At 42.0% G+C, this 22,056-nt stretch overlaps 2 protein-coding genes across 4 annotated transcripts; both read left to right on the top strand.

Annotated features, from left to right (window-relative positions):
* Positions 1-1,141: 1,141 nt before the first annotated feature.
* On the top strand, positions 1,142-3,809 carry LOC120801875 (microsomal glutathione S-transferase 1-like). Of its 2 annotated transcripts, none has more exons than XM_040149193.1 (4): positions 1,142-1,192; positions 1,662-1,786; positions 2,324-2,415; positions 3,451-3,809. In XM_040149193.1, exons 2-4 carry the CDS (start codon positions 1,670-1,672, stop codon positions 3,695-3,697), a joined length of 456 nt encoding a protein of 151 aa, XP_040005127.1. In that variant the 5' UTR covers positions 1,142-1,192; positions 1,662-1,669; the 3' UTR covers positions 3,698-3,809. The 2 variants fall into 2 exon arrangements, with proteins under 2 accessions (XP_040005127.1, XP_040005137.1); XM_040149203.1 differs by having other exon boundaries at positions 1,184-1,192; positions 1,665-1,786.
* Positions 3,810-4,281: 472 nt separating this feature from the next.
* LOC120801697 (microsomal glutathione S-transferase 1-like) lies at positions 4,282-7,481 on the top strand. 2 transcript variants are annotated; one of them, XM_040148877.1, is made up of 4 exons: positions 4,282-4,309; positions 4,948-5,091; positions 5,191-5,282; positions 6,430-7,481. In XM_040148877.1, exons 2-4 carry the CDS (start codon positions 4,984-4,986, stop codon positions 6,674-6,676), a joined length of 447 nt encoding a protein of 148 aa, XP_040004811.1. In that variant the 5' UTR covers positions 4,282-4,309; positions 4,948-4,983; the 3' UTR covers positions 6,677-7,481. The 2 variants fall into 2 exon arrangements, with proteins under 2 accessions (XP_040004811.1, XP_040004820.1); XM_040148886.1 differs by lacking the exon at positions 4,282-4,309 and adding an exon at positions 4,346-4,564.
* Positions 7,482-22,056: the final 14,575 nt, after the last annotated feature.

The following is a 22,056-nucleotide window of genomic DNA, read 5'->3' as shown; positions in this document are numbered from 1 at the left end:
GTCATTCTTAGTCTAAAGGTGAAAAGTCATGAGTGAAGTCATGAGTCACTGGTCGAGTTGAGGTGCAAGTTTTTTACCAAGTAAAGTCTAAAGTCATCAAATTCATGATCCTTCTGCCTAACTCAAGTTCACTCCTCTTCTAAACCTAAACTAATCCTACGTCTGCTCCTAAATACAAATCCTAACTCAAAACTAACATGAATCTTCACCCTTGCCCTGACTAAAGCTGGGCAGCCAATAATTGGGCTAATTTTAGAATTTGGGCACATTTCTGCTAGGTTGGTTGTGGTTTGACATGCTGAGGGAGGTCAAGACATCTGATTAATTGCCTCAACGATCAACAATCTGGCTCATGGATGACTGGATGGGTTTATTCTTCTAAACCTAAACTAATCTAAATACAAATCCTAACTCAAAACTAACATGAATCTTCACCCTTGCCCTGACTAAAGCTGGGCAGCCAATAATTGGGCTAATTTTAGAATTTGGGCACATTTCTGCTAGGTTGGTTGTGGTTTGACATGCTGAGGGAGGTCAAGACATCTGATTAATTGCCTCAACGATCAACAATCTGGCTCATGGATGACTGGATGGGTTTATGGCAGGACAGAAATCTTGGTTGGCTAGTTTGCAGTTTGAGCATTTCCACGGTTGGATTTCCCAAGATTGTTGCTGTCAAAAGAAATGTTATAAACTGCAGTGGGCCTGTTTTAATATTATCGTAGTATTTTACATGTTGTGGCTTGACACTGCTGTGATATAAAACTGAACTTCGTTGCAGAAATCTGCATCTTCAGCAGTCTGTGGCTGAATTTCCATTAATAATAGAACTTAAATGCTACATTTCTCTCTTTTGGTCAACACTGAGGATGTAGTGATCTTGTTTGGATAAACTTTACTGGGATTGCCTTAGGCTCAATAAAAATGCTCAGTGTCTGCCAAGATTTAAGCCTGATGTATTCTGAAATCTAAAGTCAAGTCATAATCCTAGAAAAACTTTTTTTAATATGCATTTGTATTTATTTTTATTGGTATGATTGCATGTGGTTCTCATACGTGGAGACACACTCCCACAGACATGCACTTTTGTATTGGGCTGTCACGGTACTTGTCCCGCCTCCTCGCTTCCTGGGTGAGAGATCAGATTGTTTTTAAGCAATAGATCCAGGCTTCTGCAGAGTCACCAGCGGACGTAAGTTGAACTCTTGAACTATAAATGGCATTGCATTTTTACATTAGATCATTTCGACATTTTTGTCTTCCTGGGTGTGTTGTGTTCAGACAAGACTTGCTTTGAAACCCACAGGCACAGTTTCACACTAAAACTAGTTTGACCAGTCAGCAGGGCCGTGTCTGTTTTATTTTCACATTATCTTACTGACAGTATTGTACTGACCACTTTATGGGCACAAGTGCACTTTGAATAATAACAGAGTATGAGTAGTTTATTGTTCATAAAAAGGACATTTTTATACAGTACTTTTGTAGCAGCAGTTTGTTTTTGACTTCATCTGTGTTGTTTTATTTAGGATATAAACCTCTGTATATAATACAGATTTAGTATCAAAAGTAGAAATGGACTCAAATTGTGTGACATTAAAATTGTGTGAAACAGTATGGTAAACTAACTCCTGCATCTCCCTTTTTGTCCGGCTATAAAGCAGCAGAGATGGCGACGCTGATGGAAAATGAGGTATTCATGGCTTTCACCACCTATGCTGCTATCGTCATTCTGAAGATGATGCTGATGGGGCCCATGACTGCATACTACCGCCTCACCAGAGGGGTAGGTAACAATAGTAGGGCCTTCGACATCTCTTAAAGCAAGATATGTCTGTTTGGAATTGGGTTTCATGGTTTTATGCACAGGGTATACAGTATAAGGTCTCTGGGTGTGTTTAGCCGAGATTAGCCCCCTAACAACCTCAAAGCCAATAAGAGTTGTGTTGGTTTTCATCCTCGTAAACACGATGCAAGATGATGCAAGAAATAATGAACTCCAACCCCCCCTCACATCCATTTTATGGTACTCTACAGTACTATAAAATGAAAAGTCATCTACACGGTCTGGGGCACAACCCCGGTTGTAAAAGACAGTGACCAGAACAAAAAAAAGAATTGGGTAATGGCAATAACTTAGAAAGGAATCACAGATTAAACTTAATTGTTATATTCACTGAACAGCTCTTCATGTTCTCTTCTTGCACGTGCATTTCTACACCATACCATATTATCACCTTTCAACCTTTCTTCTGGTAGAGGTAGAGGCGGAGGTAAACACGACAGACTTTGAGTCAATGCATTTATTGTCCCTGCAATTAAGGCTTTCTCTAACGAGGAGGATGTGGGGAGAAAGTCTGAAGAGGAGAAGAAGAAGCTGCTGAGAACCGATCCAGACGTAGAGCGCGTTCGAAGGTGAGATGATCTGTCCTTGAAATGCAGACGCTACAGTCACTGGTATTTCATCAGAAAGTAGCAGTTGATTTTCAGAAATACTGTGTGGGACGACGATGTGTTCTTTCTTACCACAAGTTGTAACCCAACAGTAAGAGATGGTCAGCATTCTTTCTTTTAACTAGGACCTTTCCATAACCTTAACCACGTCTTTATTATTGTAACCACGATGACAAATGTCATCCAATCCTCACAAGGTACGTCTTGAAACTCAAACCATTATCCTTTTGTAAACACAGAGTCTTTTTTGGGCCTAATCTTAACCAAATCTTTACCGTAGCGTTGTCACAACATAAAAGGGTTACTCATTTCTTTTTCAACTGGGATTTTTAACAGTTTCCATGTGGCATAATTAGCGCCCCTTCTGCTGCTGCTGTAGGGGCGCTAATTAGAGATATCAAAAAGCGTTGCATCAAAAGGGAGGGACCTATATGGTTATTTAGGCTGGAGGACTTGTTGCCTTAATTCTATCCCTATGAGGATCTCAGTCTGTTGAAATGGCATTTACTGTAGGTAGGTATATTTCAGTTCTTCGGGATGACTGACATATTGAAAGGTTTTATAATTATTTTAAATTCAAAATGAGCTCCCTCAGGCATAATACACAAAATAGATAATTAATCAAATGCATAAATACTCCTATTTAAATAACACAAATGGTTTAGTTTAGCCTGGGAAGTTGAGTAATAACGTAATGAAATAAAAAGGATAATGTACAGCAACGTACAAATCATACAGTCATGGGTTCGGCACAGGCCCTCTCAGCCAGTGTGTTTGGCCCCAGACCCCCTTAAACAAAAGCGCAGCTGCAGTACAATCACTGTAATAGATCATTATCAAACAGATTGTGAACTGGTATAATAAAGGCTTTCCATGGTCGATGTGGAATGTTGTAAACCTCTAAATGTTTGGACTCCTAACCCTATACTGCAAGTTTAAATAGTTAATAAGTACATTAGTTCATCACATTGTATTTTGTGTGTTGTTGTGGTCCAGGTGTCACCAGAATGACCTGGAGAACATAATTCCCTTTGTGGTGGTCGGCCTTCTCTACGCTCTGACTGAACCCGAGCTTTCAGCCGCTCTGCTTCACTTCCGCCTCTTTACCGGCTCGCGGATCTTCCACACCCTGGCCTACGTCGCCGCTCTGCCTCAGCCCAGCCGGGGTCTCTCCTGGATACTGGGCATGCTGGTCACCTTCTCCATGGCCTACAGGGTTCTCAGCACAGTTCTCTTCCTCTAGAGTTGATTCCGACATGAAACCCGAATCTGTTTTTTCACCTCACTTTTTTTTTCTTTCGAGCTTCATTATGAACCTTTCTTTGCATTTATTCTTTGCATTCCATTTGACTTGCTGGAACTATGGATGGAAAATGTATTTTTAATAAACTTTTCTATCAACTTTGTGTCAGGGTAATTGCTTCTCAAGGTAATGGAACAGATACTAAAACTCAAAAGCAGCTATGAATTACAGCTGTGAAAATTTACTGAAGTACAAGTGTTAGGTCTGGCTATGTAAAAGAAGGTCATTCATGTAAAATTAGGCAAATTCACCCAGTTACTTAAAATATAACAGGAGTGTTCAGATATGAATGTAACTTCGAATGCAGCCAGCGCAGATAGAAATGACGCCCATATTCACTTTAAAAAGGCTGGAGAGTGCAAGTACCAGTGTATATTATACATCCATCATTGGTAATAATGAAATTATGAAATAGCAGTAACAACAAAGAGTGTTATTCCAGCTCAGGGCTCCTCCCACAGATTATACAAGCCCGGGGTAAATTCCAGGCATTCGTGTCTAACTGATCTTTGGACTTGTGTTTGCTGTTCACGGTGACTGTGCAAAAACAAGGTAAGCTCCACATGCTGCATCCTGTACTATGCCATGTAAACTCTTAACAGCACAGCTCACAATGCTCTTGCTTTTGCCAACAGGAATGTACAGAATGTATGGAGACGTATGTAAATGTATTTATAGTAAGGAGTGTATTGATACGTTTTGTGAAATAATTAGACTGTAGTTGCTCATGAAACAGTTTTGGAGTTTGCACTGCCTCATGTTGGACCACAGTGACAACTGCAATGTCTTTTGCTCGCTTGGACCGAGGTGATCACACTTCATTTTAGCTTTATCTACTTTGTTGTGCTGGTCTCTGTTCCCCTATAGGATATACAGAATGCACAAAGGACGCACTTTAGTTGAAATTGTACTTTTGATGTTACATATTTGAAAACAGATTAACAATGAATCAAAATAACAAAAACCAAGTGACAGGCACTGATTTGTGGTTTTAGGGGCCTGTGGTAGTTGTCCATTTTGCCTAGGTGGTCTTCGCGCCCTGTCTCTCTATGGGTCTTTGTCGACCCACGTGGTATATTTCAGTGCTCCCCAGCAACCATTTTCAGCCAGTGTGTCAGACTGGAGCGAAACAAGATGTTCTGACATCTAAAGAGTAGAAGCATTAAATATGTATTGCTGTTGTTCTCCAGGGATTTCTCACAGAGACAATATCATCACTCCACAGTATGATGGACAGCCAGGTCCTGCAATCGTTCTCTACTTATGCCACTATTGTCATCCTGAAGATGATGCTCATGTCACCTTTGACCTCTTACTTCCGCCTGACAAGAAAGGTGCTTTTTTCACCTCACAGTGTAGAAAGTAGCGTCATTCATAAGGACAAACAGTATGAGTGAGCTTTGAACCTGAACTCCTCTTTGGTCTGTCTTCAGGTGTTTGCAAACCTAGAAGACACCAAATTCGTCTCGTCAGCAGAAGACAAGAAACTGGTCCGCATAGATCCCGATGTGGAACGAGTGCGCAGGTACAAAAAACACCTAATGTCCTAAGAATAGTGACATTTCATTTTCAAACAAACACACTGTGGGCCAGTACTGTTTATTTATAATGAATCCTTTCTTTTTAGTTTCTGTGTCAAACTTTAGATGCCACTAGTATGACTCGACAAATACTTTCTCCTCTCTCTTGTCATTGTTCTATTAAATCCGACAGGCCTCATGCCAATTTATACATAAACACACGAAAGATTGAATAAGTTAATTAAACACCCAAAGTCCCATTAAACCCCAGGACAAAACACACTGTATAATACTTGTGAATCTCTTACCGTAATAGAGTGGTTTGCGACCAGGGGGTCGGGACCTGCCAAGAAGTCACAAGATGAATCTTAGGGGTCATGAGACAAAGATGAAGATGAGGAAATACTTGGGAAATGATAAATACCTTTACCTCTTCAGGCCCCTAAAAGCGACTCAGATTAAACAATCTTAGCAGATAAATATCACCATTTACTTGAAAAATGTAATCACTGATGTTCATCTGCTTCTTTTTAAATGTTACAAGGAAAACAGCTTAGATTCTGATGCCCGAACTCATGAGATGTGATGCAGACTCACGTTATTTGAAATGACAGAGCCCATGGAAGTTACTTATCTTTTCTGTCTGTTCATTTTGTGATCCTCAGCATGGTGTTGACACGTAGAAAAAACAAAATCATTCATCATTTTCCGAAAATGAAGGCAATGTCCATTTTTCTCGTCAGGTGCCTATCAGTGGCGACGTGCTGACTAAGACCACGTGCACCCGTATGTTGCACCCCATTTCTCCTGTTGAAAGCATGAACTCAAAACATTTCATTTGAAGGCGGCATTATGCAGTAAGTTAGTCATGTTTATGTTCAGTCAGAGATTAAAGCAAATGGTCTGAGAGGTGAGGGGGATTCTGCTGACAGAGCCGATCCTCCTTAATGAACACACACTTCATGTACACATCAATCACAACAGAAAATTCCACATAGGCTGAGGTGGTGGAGCGAGCTGGGCCAGAAAACAGCATGGGTATGACAAAGCACTAATATGATTGTGAACGAGCCGGTCATCGTAAAGCATACCGCAAACAGCTGATGACACTCTGGACTAACGCTATGCTTCGTGTGTGTTGTTGTGGTCCAGGTGTCACCAGAATGACCTGGAGAACATAATTCCCTTTGTGGTGGTCGGCCTTCTCTACGCTCTGACTGAACCCGAGCTTTCAGCCGCTCTGCTTCACTTCCGCCTCTTTACCGGCTCGCGGATCTTCCACACCCTGGCCTACGTCGCCGCTCTGCCTCAGCCCAGCCGGGGTCTCTCCTGGATACTGGGCATGCTGGTCACCTTCTCCATGGCCTACAGGGTTCTCAGCACAGTTCTCTTCCTTTAGAGCTGGTACTGGACTACCACTATACGTACACATATACAAACATGCACAGCTACATTCACACGTTATATTCATGTGTGTGAATTCTAATTCCATGACTTTTTTCTCTCTAACACCAGACTTTCCATCATAAGACAATGTTAACTCCAGGAACAATCCTCCAATCAGTCAGTCAAGCCTTTCTTTGCAGTGCATGGAAGCTTATTGTGCTTAGAAATTACAACCAAAACAATTTAATTTAATAAACATGAACAAATACATAAAACAAACAACTTAATTCATTTTAAAAGCATATTAATTTGCTTTTTATGGACACTAATGAAACAAAGGAATGAGACATGTTATAAACTTAAAGGTGAAACAAAAAAACATAGAGACTAATTCACCAGCTTATGTTTGTGTGACTCTACCACTATTGCTGCAGTGGCAGAGTCACAGTGAATGCGTTAATACTGACAGTAAGAAAAACATGTTTGGGTGACAGGTTCTACAGGATCTCCTGGACATTCTGTATTTCTGGCCAAAAGGGGTTAAAAGGTGTAATGCTGAACAGGTTTACAAGTGAGATACCACCAGAGTAATAGTGGCTTGTTTACTTCAGTTACAACCTGGAGTAGCATATAAACTATATCTATATTTGAAATCTTGCTGCAGTGCATTCAGGAAATAGTCCGACCCCTTCACTGTTTTCACATGTTATGTTGCAGCCTCATCCTACAATCATTCAAATAGATGGGGATTTTCTGCCGTTCTTGTCAGGTTGGATGGGGACCGTTGGAGGACAGCCATTTTCAGGTCTCTCCAGAGATGTTTAACTGGGTTCGAGTCAGGGCTCTGGCTGGTCCCCTCAAGGACAGTCACAGAGTTGTCCCTAAGCCACACCTGCGTTGTCTTGGCTGTGTGCTTAGGGTCACTGTCCTGTTGAAAGGTGAACCTTCGGCCCAGTCTGAGGTCCTGAGCGCTCTGGACCAGGTTTTCATTAAAGATGTGCTCTGCTCTGTTCAGCTTTCCCTCAACCCCGACCAGCCTCCCTGTCCCTGCTGCTGAAAAACACCCCCCCAGCACGACGCCGCCCCCACCATGCCTCACCGTTGGGAGAGTATTGGGCAGGCCACGAGCGGTGCCTGTTTCCTCCAGACATGATGCTTAGACTTGAGGCCAAACAGTTCAATCCTGGTTTCATCAGACCAGAGAATCCTGTTTCTCACAGTCTGAAAGTCCTTTAGGTGTTTTTATGGAAACTCCCAAGCAGCTTTCATGTGTCTTTCACTGAGGAGAGGGTTCAGTCTGGCCACTGCCATAAAGACCAGATCGGTGGAGTGCTGCAGTGACGGTTTTCCTTTTGGAAGTTTCTCCCATCTGAGGGACCACTAGGTTCTTGGTTACCCCCTTTACCAAGGCCCTTCTACCCTGATTGTTCAGCTTGGCTGGGCAGCAGCTCTAGGAAGAGTCCTGGTTGTTCCAGACTTCTTCCATTGAAGAATTACAGAGGCCATTGTTCTCTTGGGAACCTCCAATGCAGCAGAACATTTTTTTGTAGCCCACCCCAGATCTGTGCCTTGACACAATCCTGTCTCTGAGCTCTGCAGGCGGTTCCCTGGACCTCGTGGTTCGGTTTTTCCTCTGATATGTATTATTTGCTGTGAGACCTTATATAGACAGGTGTGTGCCTTTCCACATCACGTCCAATCAGTTGAATTCACCACAGGCTGACTCCAGTCAAGGTGTAGGAACAGCTCAGAGATGATCCAGAGAAATAGGAGGCATCTGAGCTAAATTTCACAGCAAAGGGTCTGAATACTTGTGTCAACATGAAATTTCAGTTTTTCCTTTTAAATAAATGTCTAAAATTCTGTTTTCACTGTGTCATTATGGAGCATTGAGTGTAGAGTGATGAGGGGTGATTGTTGGATGAAGCTGCAACATAAAAAAAATGTGAAAACTGTGAATGGGTCTGACTACTTCCTGGATGCAATGTATGTCTCACATGTCTCACGTAGCCTCTTGTCTTAAAACAAGGCGATTAGCAGCAATAGATATGCAACAACAGTACATTACAAAGTATGAAAGAAATGACATAATTAAGCTGTTTTGCTGAAAAGTGGCCATTCCAATTCTTCATTTAAACCTCTTGAATTTTGAGTTTGAAAAATACGAATCTGAAATTGTATCTGCTTTTTTCTGTTGCAATTCACAACCTTGTTCCCCAGAAATGTGCAGTAGGTTATCATGTTGGAGTAAAGGAATGAAATTCCATGTACCCCAAAGGCTCATGTTTGCAAGCTGAAAATCCCTGCAGAATCTGTCCTCAGATCAACCACACATACTTCACGTATGACTTAATGTATGTTTGTTCTGTACAGTCACTAATGATAAAAACATCAAAAGAAAGACTCATAAAGACATAAAGTATGGAGACACATACACACATATACATCCCTATATTTAACAACAGCTGTATTAATAATGAGGAATTGGTGTAGAATTCATGAATACTTTTTAATATCTGATTCATCAACTATACACTGTATAGAAAATAAATATATCAGTAGTAATGACTGAATCTTTTGAATTTTCTTTATTGGCCAATGTCCTGTTGTAATGCTCATGTCAAATTTCTAAGGGCTAATAAAGATGAACGAACCATCAGCTGCATTATTTGCTGTAATTCACTGAGGAACTAATGAATTATTCATCTGAATAAGAAACACGCGACGGTTGAATGATCAGCAAAGCATTAAACAAGGTTTACCTGTTTTACTTGTTCATCCTCAATTATTTGTCAGGATGTTTCAGGAAATTTGCATCAAATAATATTCATAACAATAACCTGAAATTTATATTCTACTGACTTTTCCTACAAGGAAATATCAAATCATAGTGATACTACAGCTGTTGTCCATCTTTTTGCCGTCACGTGTCTACACCTCAGTCATCAGAGAAGGTGTCCTATTACATCCGTTGAGTGGCAACTACAAAATATATGTAAATGAAAATTTATTTCCTCTTGCTGGCGATAACAAATTTTAAATCGAAAAATATATATTTTGGTAGTTTTGCTTTTTTTTTTTTGGATAGTGGTAGTCGAGATAAAGACAGGAAATGGCGGGAGAGAGAGAGAGAAGGGTACGACGCGCTGGTATCGGAACTTGTGCGCCAACCATAGACCCTGATAACAATTTTAACCAAATAAGTTAGTGAACCAAAGAAACACAGAGGACGGAAACCAAAATACAAAAGTAGGAGTTTTATTTTTCTCTTTCGATATAAACCGCACCACTGTGGAACCCTCCACTTAGACCACACCACCACATTTCTGCTGAAACCCCCAGATTTCTTTCCTTTTTGAAAATGTTACTGAAATCAATCGTAATCCAGCAGCAGCATCAGCAGCACGTATTTACAGGAAAATTTTAAAAGTAATAGTATTTACTAATATAAACAAAACTATACTTTCCATTTTTCTTGTCTTGCTGAACTTCAGTTTCCAATATATTTGCTGTTACATTCTCCACTCGTGTTAAAACACTGTAATAGTTCAGTCATCTGTAATTTAAAGTGGATGCCTCGCTGTATTGGTCATAGCGTCATGTTTCCATTAAGAGTAATTTCCACATTTGATCTAGACTTGATTGTCAGAGCAGAAAATTAACTAAAAATCAATATATCAGTCTTATTTTATCTGTATTTTTCTGTGATATCATAATACACATTTGGTTCATTATTCATTTCCTTTACTGACTGAAACAGAGATAAAATGACTATATTTTGATTACCTCAGCAGCCAAAGTCAGAATGAATAATGTGTAATAATGTGCTGCCAAATGATAAAACAAACACAAAGAAGGAAGCCATGTGAGGTTGGGGGATGTTAAATAGCTGTCTCTCAAATGCACAGTTTATGTCCTGTACTGTACCGTGTTACACGTGTTAATTACTGCACAGCATTTTGCTCTGTTGTTATTCACTCCTACATTTAGAGGTGTAGGAGCAGTCAGGAGAAATTGGATTCCCGCTCTGTTCGTGGGAGATAGAGAACAGAGAAGACCTGGCTGTGATGCTCTGGAAGCCTGTCTGTCTTCCACTAGAGGGAGGCATTTTAAAAGTCAACTCAGTTGCTCCTCATTAGGAGTCATTTATGGGCCAGGTGCAGCTCATAAAAGCGCCTCAGCTCCAGCTATTAACTTCATTAGCTTTGCTGAAAACATTCCCCTGCACATCCGACGATGCAGCTTTTAAACACTCTGCCAGGTGTAACATATTTATGCGGAGACTTAGTGCTGAACTAAATGTATGAAACAGCAACAGCTTTACTATCATTTAACCCAATTTGCCAACATTTTTAGACAGAAGAATTGTCATCATCAGATTCCCACTTGTGTTTGCTGTTAGGAGGTAAAGTGTACTGATATGTTTAGATGTGTCAGCTGCTGATATGATGAATGCCTCACGCGGCACATGAAGGTGACTGGCTCCAACACAGAGCTGTGAAACCCATGGGTGGGCACTGTAAATAGTGGAGTGAAATTACCATGAAGGCTGCTTTTGGCGGCTGCTCGTCTGCATTGTGTCCTGTCCCTGCATAAGGAGAAGAGTTTTATAGGAGCTCATTTGTTCGGGACCCTTGGCCCTCCAGGGTCTGTCATTCCTCAGACAAGCCAGGCATTTCACAGCTTGGGTAGAGGGGGCGGAACACCCTCGACCGTCGTCCATAACTAACAACGTCAGACACACCCAGGAGCCTCACCAATACTGCCCGCACTGTATGCTGGACACTGTAAACAACCTCTCCAATGAATGTGCTCATACGCAGCTATTTTGCATTAGGATAATATGTTTTAGCATTTCTGCCTCGATTGTATTTTTCCAAAGAATTTATCTGTCAGAATATTAAAATGAAATGTTTGCTGCTTTTTCAAGAAATCCTGTCTCCACTCTGCCACTTTTTAAAAAAGCCAAGGTCAAACAACTTCAGAGCAACACAATTCACAACGCTTGCAGTGTATTGAAAGTCGTGTTCCCTAAGAAGTCGGGTTAAACAACAGATATGTCAATGCTCGTGCTGATTCGTAGTAGTCAGGACATGAATCCAGGATGACGGTTCTGAAAGTAAACACTCCCTCCCTGTGGTTTGCGCCGGCCCTGAGGCATGACGGGAACACTGCCGTGACAATTTTGGGAAGATTGGGCCAAAAAAGGCAACAGGAGTCGGGGGCAGAGCAGAGGAAAAAGAAGGAACTGGGGGATGGTGCTCGTGCATCGCTTGCAGGTGTGTTTAAAAATGTTATAAAACACTGGATGATCTGCTCAAAAGAGGTAGCCCACGCATGCAGGAAACAGCAAGTGAAAGATCTTATAACCTCCTGGTGGGCTCCCGCGCCGTGGGCCGGTGGATTGCACACACATATATATATATATATATAATACTGTTACCGCTACCCCTGTTGGGCTTCAGTGCGGCCAGGGAGTAGCAGTGGCCACGATGAGCCCAAATGGACAGCAGATTGCCCTGGTGGGAAATCACATGTGTGCCAGCTACACACGTGTCGAGCATATCTGCGTATGCAGACGCCCAGCGTAGTATGTACCTGCACGTCCAAGCGTTTGTGCTGCCGTCCACCTCGAGGCTCCACCCGTCATCACTTTTCTTTGCCGCTCCATTGGATCATCGCACTTCTTCCTGCCGTCCTGCAATACTACTTCATTTAATGAATGTTATTTGTATGGATCAACCGTGTTTGCTAATAATCATGTTCATATACAAGTGATTTGCAATATCAAACTTGGTATGTAGAAATTGTAATGCCACACTATGTTTTTAATTATCAGAACGGTTTGTATTGTGCAAACTGATTGCTACTGAGCGTATCTTTTTGAAAGTCAACACTGACTGGCTCAGTGACTGGCTCAGGAAGTCCTGGCTCTGGTGTTCAGGTCCTGTGCTTCGTACGTTCAGCCATCCACCTTGACCTACCCAGGTTCCAGACCGCTGAGTCACTGCCCACATCTCTGATTTATTCAGTGACATACGTCAAATAGGTCGGGATGTGCACATCGACAGCTGTTTCCGCCGGGTGGAGGAAAAAAATGGCCCAATCAGAGCTTTGTGGGCAAGACTGGGGATGTGTACCATGTAATTGCATTGTCCTTGGTTCAGTTCCACATGGGGATGTGGATGTAGCCATTTACTTAGCTACATCCATGAAAAATAACAACAGAAAAATGGCCTCAAGTGTCTATAAGATTGTTAGTGAGATGTAACACAGATTTGCTTTCAGTTTAATGACCAATGATGTCCTGATTGTGTTCTCAACAGGACAGTGAGACCTTTCCATTGACTGTATCTGCAGGCACGAGATGGGAGGATTTGAGTTTTTTTAATCGATCGTTTGCTAGTCTGAACCAAATGTCTAAGTAGCCCAAACCCAACAACACACTGGACACAGGACACAAACCCTGATCTCCGACGTCAGGTTGCTGTGGTTTGTGGGCCCGGCCATCCACCACAAGCTCCCCGCTACAACCTCGGTATAAAGACGTCACGCTTCCTGGAAATGAAAAAAAAGAAAGAAGTTGATAGTGAACATAGCCCAGGCAGTAGTTGTGTCTCCATCAAGCCATATTTGACAGAGCAAATTAACAGCATATAACATACTTTGCGGGAGACAGGGTTGGTATGGATACACATACAAGCATGCAGCTCCCACATTATTCGTATGTGTGCCTCCGTCCTGCTCACGTATGTCCACCTCCATGTAACCTGATTAGATGCACCTCTGCGAGTCTGCTCGCTTTGCTTTGTGTCCCTGTTCCATTAGCTGTCGAACACATACCTAAGATCTGCCCAGGGCCTTATTGTTCAGCTGGTTAACTGTACAGCCGCTTAATTAGGCACAACTTCAAAGTCACGCTTCACATCGGTGCCGAGGTGAGCCAGATATTTATATCATACGACGCCATCCGCGGTCATGAAAAATGAATGGTTGGAAGGAATCAGACTCAAGGCTGGCGAAGACAATTATGAATCAACTGGGTGGCACCAGATGGACATTTTGAGGCCACGTTTTCTCTACCCTATTTCTTCTCGCCATGTTGAGACGGTGTGCCGTTGTGGGAGATGCAGCGTGCTATCCTCCTGAGCATTTTCAGCAATAAAGACCCGAGCCTGCTTTCATCCTTGATCCTAACCAACTGCCTCTGCTCCGGCAAAGCCTAGAGTACGACACAGGTAAACCCTGGGCTAGGCGACGACTCTGCTTATCCTCTCAGCACAAGGAAATAAATAGCTTACGTATGTAAGAGTTTCATATCAGCAACGACAACTTAAAACCCTTTCTGGTGGCAGAGCATTGGGGGCTGCGTCCGAAAATTGTTGTGACTTTCCGAAACCAACAATCCAACAACCTGGTTTTGAACTTCTCTCTCAGCTTTCTCTGTTCATTCTTCGCACAGCTACTTCCGTCACTTTTTGTGTGAACACCTGAGTGCGACCGGATTAATGTCGTTGAGGTGCCGGGAGAGCAGTACGCTGCAGCCAGGAGAAGCCAATCACAGCAGCCATTCAGAAGAGGAAGAGGCACTTCTGGTTTTGGATGTGGCCAGATGACGCATATGCAAGCTAGTTCATTTGCAGCAGACTGAGGCCTTTAGTGACTCTGGTGTTGGGTATAACATATTACAGGACAGTCTCATCTTATAGGAATGTTAAGACTGGTGCAGACAGAGTGAACTCTTAGAATCACACACCAAAACAAAACTTACTACTGCCTACTAGTAACGTATATATTTCTTCACATACATTGACAGACACTGTTCCCAAACACCAGAATAATGCGCCTACTTTCCTAGCTTTTTCTTTTTGTTGTTGTTGCTAAAAACACATATTTTGCTGATTTCTAAAAAACGTACTTTGAATTTGGACTTATTATGGACTGCCACTCCTCCCTTCTGTCGTCTCTCATATTGTTCAAGAAAAGTCCTTTGACTTAATTGTGGCCATTGATTATTTATCACTTTGTACAAAGAGAAATTGTTACGGCGTGTGCTGACAGATGAAACTAGAGTTGTGTGCCAAAGTGTAATGCACTAGTTGACAGTCACTCAGAAGCACTCAGATATGCTGCGTGTTAGTGGTCTTAATTTTGCCATCTTTCCAGTGGGAATGTACAACGGACTCAAAACACAGTAAGGATTACTATAGAGTATGCAGCTGGGACACATTATTGAAAACACTTCGGTGAGACGATTTAGAGCAGGCTAATGAAGTTTGGTTAGGTTTAGGCTTACATGATCTTCTTTAAAAATAAAAACACATCCCACCCCCCCGACCTAAAAAACGTGTTTTCCATCACCAATGGTCAATGTCCCGCAGCGGTCTCTTTCTAGGAGGCCTCCCCCTCTTCATCACTTCCGGATGGGGAAGATGATTTCTCAAATCCGTATTTTCATTTTAAGACATCTTACTCACTCACAGAATGGCAAAAGACCAGGCTGGCGGATTTGCGTATGCATACCCACATCTGCACTTGTGCACACACACACACACACACACACACACACACACACACACACACACACACACACACACACACACACACACACACACACACACACACACACACACACAATCCAGCCTGACCCTTTCAACCAGCTGACTCCTCTTCATATGTTTCAATCTGTGGCGGAGCGTGGCTGGGGTCAGCAGATTGCTTATGCTGATCCCAGTGATTGGAGTGCAGGTGATTACCATAAGCAATTTAAATGTTATTGATTTAACATCCCGCATCCTGTAATTGAACACTGTGGCAAAGCACCCAACTTCACCCCCCTCCCTGTTTCTCTTTTTCTTTTAGGGTTTTCCTTACTCTCTCTCCCACATTTTTCAGCTCCCTCTTTTATTATTTCAGCCTCTTTCACCTGCTCGTGTTCTTCCTCTGCTCACATTAGTCTCCATGCTAAACATGTAGGCCTCTCTGTCAGTCTGTATCCTCCGGCAAGGGAAGAGCTGGGAGCACCAATAGCCAATCAACAGGCAGTCTGTCATGATAACAATGGAAATGTTCAATTGACATCCAGAGGTGGATAATTTACAGTCTCACCAGCACCGCTTTTCCATTGCGCGCGTTTGTGTGTGTGTGTGTGTTGGAGAGGGCACATAAAACTTTTTTTTTTTGTATTAATAAGAAACATTTTCTGATAATTCCACTCTTCAATAGACCATCACTACTAATCACCAGCCTTCACACAAAAGCCCAATTTTTTACTTAATTAAAATTTTGTTTTTAGATAACGACAGTGTGATTGTAAATTACAGACAGGAATTGACAAAAAAAAATGATACTGGCAATTCTTTCATTAAAATATTCCCAAATCTGTTTCATATCTTCTTCATTATACTGAGCCATAATGGAGGACTAGATTCAGCACTTGATCAATTAATAAATGGAGAAAACTCCACCTGGGAGAAACACTCGTGCGTTCTCCATTTTTCATTATGCGCTGCCATTCCTCATGAGGGATCACAATTTCTTGTTTTAATATTTTAGTGTTCTAACTTAAGCTTCAGAATTCTCTCCAGGTAGCACACTAGATCATCTTGACATTTCAAAGTACTGAAACCTTTGGAATAAAGTGTTTTTTATTAAATTCTATTAACATAATTTATGCTTGTCAGGTGCCCCACCTCGGTGGCAGCTGGGCTGGGGCTGCGGAGAGACTCAACCGCCATATTTCATCCTCTGGTCCCCTCAGATGGAAGACTGGGCTGCTAAAACACATGTGACACAGAGGTGATGATTAGTGCAGGAGACAAACTGCCCGGCATTCAGTGTCATTATTCACTTCCTGCTTCTGCGTGGCATAAACCGCAGGGAGTTTCTGAGGAGGAGCTTTTAATTTGGCTTCAACAAAGAACTCAACAGTGACATTGTGTTCACTAATCAAACATCTTTGTTATTATATGTTATATATATATATATATATATATATATATGTATATATATGTATACACACATAATCTCAAGATCACAACTGACTACTGAATACTTCTCTCTTGCAGTATCTTAATTGCTTTTGGTTTCAAGTGGCATTACATAAATATGTGCAAGTGGTTGCTTCTTTCCTGAGTGAAAGTGACAGATATTTAAAATCCCGTCACCTCGTTTTTGCAGTGATTTCAAGGACGCCTCCTTCCTTTGCTGCAACGAGAGTGTCTGATGTCCGTCCACATGAAATAATTCAAGCCATGTCTGTTTTTAATAATACACTGAAACTCCAGCAACGTAGGCAGTATGCAGTATGATGAAGCAAATCGCAACCGTGCCATTCGGATGGCCTGCTTGGAGTTAATGACTTCTGCGGGAGGAGAATCAATAACCTGTAGGGAGGCTAATTAACTGCTAATCATTCAGCCCCAATTTGGCAAGACATAGATGTTCCCAGTATGAGAAGCCAGGTTGATAATAGATAAATCTCACTATTTTTATTAAAGAAATTAAAGCTGCTGTTTAGCCTCCAAAATATACTAAGATTGCATTCTTATCAGAAAGGTGGCAAAACATTCTCATCAAGTCTTTGTGCAACCCAACATAATAGCCTACACAGTGTAATGCTCAGGCGTACTGCCAGTCAAACGTTTTACGCACCCCCATATTTTAGTCATTTTTATGCAAGTCTCTTCCCTCGTTGTCATTACGGAAGTAACCTACTCGGCAGGTGCAGTGTTCCCTCGTGAGACAATCTTTCATTTGTAAATTAGAGTCTTAACAGCTAGCCGTCTCTGTGACATTTGCCATATGAATTGTGTTCGGGCTAAGCCGGTTGGATTAGCATCTGTGGATCCAAACGCTAATGATAATTATCAGGGTTATGAAGGTTTCCTTTTCACAAGACACCACTGCTAGAGTAGCAAATTGTCTGCGTGTTCCGTCACCATATTACGGGGCGCCGATGCCTCATCATACATGACTGGTTGGATGCACGTACGGATAAACAAAATGTTCAGTCAGTGTGTGGAGTGCGCATGGCCGAGCAGCATGGGGAAAAAAAGGGAAAGCGCAGGAGAAAGATAGAAGAAGAGAGAGAGAAAAGCTGGGGCTGAGAGGAAGCTCATTAAAAAGGAGAAAACCCCTGAAGGAAAGCTAAATGCTGCAAAAGTTCACAAGCAAGCGACATAGTTAGTGTTTTAAAAATATATATATTACATGCTAGCCGGGCCACCCTCAGCACATCATAATATCACAATTACCCTTCTCGAGTTGAAGCTTAAAAAAAATTACATCCCTTGATGATGCTATGTGGGAAAGCAAGAGGCGCACACGCATTGAAATGATATTGAAAATAAAGACCTGTGAACCCCCTTATGTCAGGTGCATGTGCAGCCTGCTACTTGGAGCTACCAGAGCTTCATGATGATCAATATAAGTCTAGTCAGAGCTCAAAGGCAATGGCAGATGTAAAATAAACACCCCAGAATTGCACAAAAATTGTATGCTGTATGTGAATATTTATTCCTGTAGCCTTAATAATGGATGCAACTGACTAACTCTTGAAACTGAAGACTGTTTTAACCATTTTGGATGTTTCTGGAATCCGTTTTTGTGTGTAGTAATAAAAGTAAAAGATATGTTACTGGCATAAAAACAAAAAAAAAAAAAAAAACAAAAAAAAAAATGTAAAAAAATAATGTGTTGTGTGTGGTGTGTGTGTGGAGATTGGCTTGATCTGCCCAGCCCAGCCTGAATTGTTATTATCCCTCGAGGGAGAGGGGGAGTGGGTGGGTCAGTAAGTGTTGTTGTGAAAGACACTTTGGTCGATCAGACACAGCCTTTTTTTCTTTTGTTGTTTGAGAGAGGGTTAGTAGTAGTAATCCTCTGCGCGGGCGGCAGAGCATACCGCACGCGCAGCAGCATGAAGATCATGCGTCATGTGACATGGGTGTGTGTAAAGTCAGGTGTGGATGGGGGGTGTATGAAAAAAAGCGGTGGAAAAAAGAGTCAGTTTTTTTTAGTCTTCTTCGGGCGGGTTTATTGTAAATTGGTGGGGATTTTTTGGGTAAGACTATCAAATTGAACAAAAATACGACACTGTTTGCCTATCACAGTACCTCTGAACCCTTAACCCTGGACGCTGCTACATCAGACCATCAGCCTTTATTTTGAGAGAACTTTTAAGAGGTGGACTACATATTTATCTTCGGCTCTAGGCGCGGCGGCCAGCCTCTTTTCTCAGCTCCTGGCCCCCTGTTTTTTTTATTTTTTTTTTTTTTTTTTTTTTTCTACACTAAGTATCTCCGTGTGTGTGCGCTATATGGCAATTGTGCAATTAGATTAGCGGTTTTTTTTTTTTTTTTTGGACAACTTAAAAGTTCATCGGGAGACCCATTCAACCAGAGCTCTATTGTCTACAACTGGGAACAGCTGTTAGCGTAGTGACACACAAGCATACTCTTCGTGGAGAGACCAGAGATCCCCGCGGAAATACGGAGAAGGAAGAGGGGATGCAGAGCCAGAGCAAAGCACCAAGAGAGGAAAAGGTGGTACAAACCATGCCTACTGTTATTATGGAGAATGGGAGACCTCTCCCAAAGAAGATGGAGGAGCCAACGGCACTGACCAGGCTACAGAGGGAGTATCGAGAGTGTAGCATCATGTGCTTCTCAGAGACTTGGCTGAATGAACTCACTTCGGACTCACTAGTAACCCTGCATGGCTTTCAACTCGTGAAGGCAGACAGGAGAGCAGGGGGGAGTGGTTAGAGGAAGGGTGGGGGAATAGCAATGTTTGTGACTGATAAATGTTGCAACCCTGGGCACATCAGTATTGAAGAGCAATGCTGCACAAGGGGCATCAAGCTGCTGGCTGCTAGCATTCGGCCATATTACCTACAGATGGAGTTCTTGGATGTCACCACGATAACAGTGCACCCCCCCTTGGCCAATGCTGCTGCGGCCTGTGAGCTCATGCAGACTGTAGTATCACAGCTGCAGACATCACTCCCACAGTGCCTCCTCCTCATCTCTTTAATCATGCTTCCCTGTCTTCAAGTCTCCCCACCTTCACACAGTAGGTTAAATGCCACAGCAGGGCCATCAACAATACATCCAACACTGCTCGGGGTGAAGCTAGAGGGAGTCGGAGTAGACTGGCTGCACGGACCATCGACAACCGCACCAAGTTTGTGAGGCTTTATGACTGTGTGTCTGATGTGGTGGTTTGCAGCACAGGGGCCCCACAGGGTACGGTGCTCTCTCCTTTTCTGTTAACCCTGTGTACATTGGACTTCAGGTATAACACAGGTAACTGTCACCTCCAGAAGTTCTTCAATAACATTGCCATCGTTGGAAAACAAGGAGGTCATCAAGGATTTTGTCAGCTGGCGTGAGTTGAATCTCCTTTCACATAAACGCCAGCAAGACAAAGGAGATTGTGATAGACTTCCTCAGGAAGAGGCCCCAGACAACACCAGTGAACATCCTGGGATTGGATATTGAGATGGTGGGAGTGTACACCTGGGTGATCACCTCAACAATAAAATGGACTGATCGCACGACACAGATGTCCTGTACAAAAAGGGCCAAAGTTGTCTCCATCTGCTGAGAAGACTGAGGTCCGCACTGAGTGTGCAGGACACTGTTGAGAATATTTTGATGACTCTGTGGTGGCAGTCTTCTACACGGTGGTCTGCTGGGGAAGTACTGAGAGGGACAGATTAAGACTCAATAAACTGGTTAAGAGGGCTAGCTCTGTCCTGGACTGTCCTCTAGATTCTCACCCTCCTTCCAGGAGGAGAGTGAGAGGAGGATGTTAGCCAAGCTATCGTCAGTCTGAGACAACACCTCTAATCCCCTGCTTGAGACTTTAAGTGGCTCCTTCTGCAACAGGCTGCTACACCCGCAGTGTAAGGAGCGCTACCGGCAGTCAGACTTTTTAACAGTAGCATACTGTAACACTGTTGTTGTGTCTGTAACCATCTTCCACCGCTTATAACTTCACAGCTACTTAGCACAATATATCTCATGCAATATATCTTATTTATTCAGTTAGCATTTTGTCATTTATTTATCGTCATATGTCTCACCCTTGTGCAATAACTCTTTATATCGTTTTTCTTTTTGTACAATTATCCAACCTCCAGTGTAATATTTCAGCGCAATACTACACACCATGTGTGCATTACTAGCAGGTCATATCTATATATGTAATAGGTTTTTGTAATGTTTTTATCACTCACTCACTCTTTGTCTTCTACTTTTGAGCTGCTGTAACATGCGGTTTCCCCTGTGGGGATCAATAAAGTATAATCTCATCTCATTTCTCATCTCTACCATGACAAGAATAGAGGAATATGGGGTTGACATGTACTGCAGCAACATCAGAGAGCATCTCAGTCTGCCAGCGCTTCCATTTGTTAGGGAAGGGTGTGCACCCGGTGAAGTAAAGATGCTCGCCATCAGCAGTGATGCATGGTGAAACAAGAAAAGCTTAATATTACAGTGATAAAAGGTTATCAAAAAGTGTATTTCATTGTGTAATATTTGTTTGTTTATTTGTCAGCGGTTCAGGGAAGAACCAGGATTTATTTTTATTTTTTTAAATCACTTTCCTTAACATTGCCAGATAGGGCATCTTTCGCCTTGGCGGAGGTCTGTGCTACACTGAGTGCCAGTCTAGCTGTCATATTTGAATAGATCAGTCTCACTATGCTCTACACATCCCTTCACAAGATGACAAGACAAAAAGAGGGCATTTTATTGAAGATGATGATGAAAATGTACCCAGGCTGGTTATGTCAAATGTCTTGGACAATAAAATCTCTCATTCCTGATGCAAGAACCAAATAGGACACTGGAAACTAAGTAAATTCTTTCTCTTTATTTATTTCTATTTATTCGTAATCATTATTCTCCTATTTTCAGTTGTTGTATGTTGTTACGTATTCCCACGCTTGTATTATGTGTTTAATGCATGTTGTGTGTTCTGTAATTATGAATTTTTAAATTGCTACAATAAAAACAAAAACAAACTCCAATAGATAAAATATAATTTGCTCCTTGTTTAAAAAATAATACCAAGCTCATATGATCTCTTTTTCAGGAAGATATTAGTCACATTCCAGGAGCCGATGTTTAATGAAATAGGTTTTTCAGTCATAGTAAGCTAACTAGTACAGACACCCATACAATATATGGAGTTTACCGTCAAAATATGGTTCATAGAGGCTTAAAACATTTATGTCAATCATATACCTTTTGAATCATCATAGACAAAAAAAAAAAAAAAAAAAAGAACAGAATTTTACAGGAATGGCTCAACATTTTGGGAATGTTGCTTCCTTGCTGAGAGTTAAAGACTGGAAGCAGGGGGGAAATAGCTTACCCGGCTTTC

This window comes from Xiphias gladius, chromosome 2 (assembly GCF_016859285.1).
Source record: "Xiphias gladius isolate SHS-SW01 ecotype Sanya breed wild chromosome 2, ASM1685928v1, whole genome shotgun sequence".
NCBI classification, from domain to species: domain Eukaryota; kingdom Metazoa; phylum Chordata; class Actinopteri; order Istiophoriformes; family Xiphiidae; genus Xiphias; species Xiphias gladius.
The sequence above is the reverse complement of the archived record's forward strand: the minus strand, read 5'-3'. Positions and strand labels throughout refer to the sequence as shown.

Coding starts and splice junctions, on each gene's coding strand:
- LOC120801875 (XM_040149193.1), top strand. CDS start 1,670: ATGGCGACGCTGATGGAAAATGAGGTATTCATGGCTTTCACCACCTAT. Junction 1,787..2,323: donor ACTACCGCCTCACCAGAGGG/GTAGGTAACAAT, acceptor CCTGCAATTAAG/GCTTTCTCTAACGAGGAGGA. Junction 2,416..3,450: donor GACGTAGAGCGCGTTCGAAG/GTGAGATGATCT, acceptor GTTGTGGTCCAG/GTGTCACCAGAATGACCTGG.
- LOC120801697 (XM_040148877.1), top strand. CDS start 4,984: ATGATGGACAGCCAGGTCCTGCAATCGTTCTCTACTTATGCCACTATT. Junction 5,092..5,190: donor ACTTCCGCCTGACAAGAAAG/GTGCTTTTTTCA, acceptor GTCTGTCTTCAG/GTGTTTGCAAACCTAGAAGA. Junction 5,283..6,429: donor GATGTGGAACGAGTGCGCAG/GTACAAAAAACA, acceptor GTTGTGGTCCAG/GTGTCACCAGAATGACCTGG.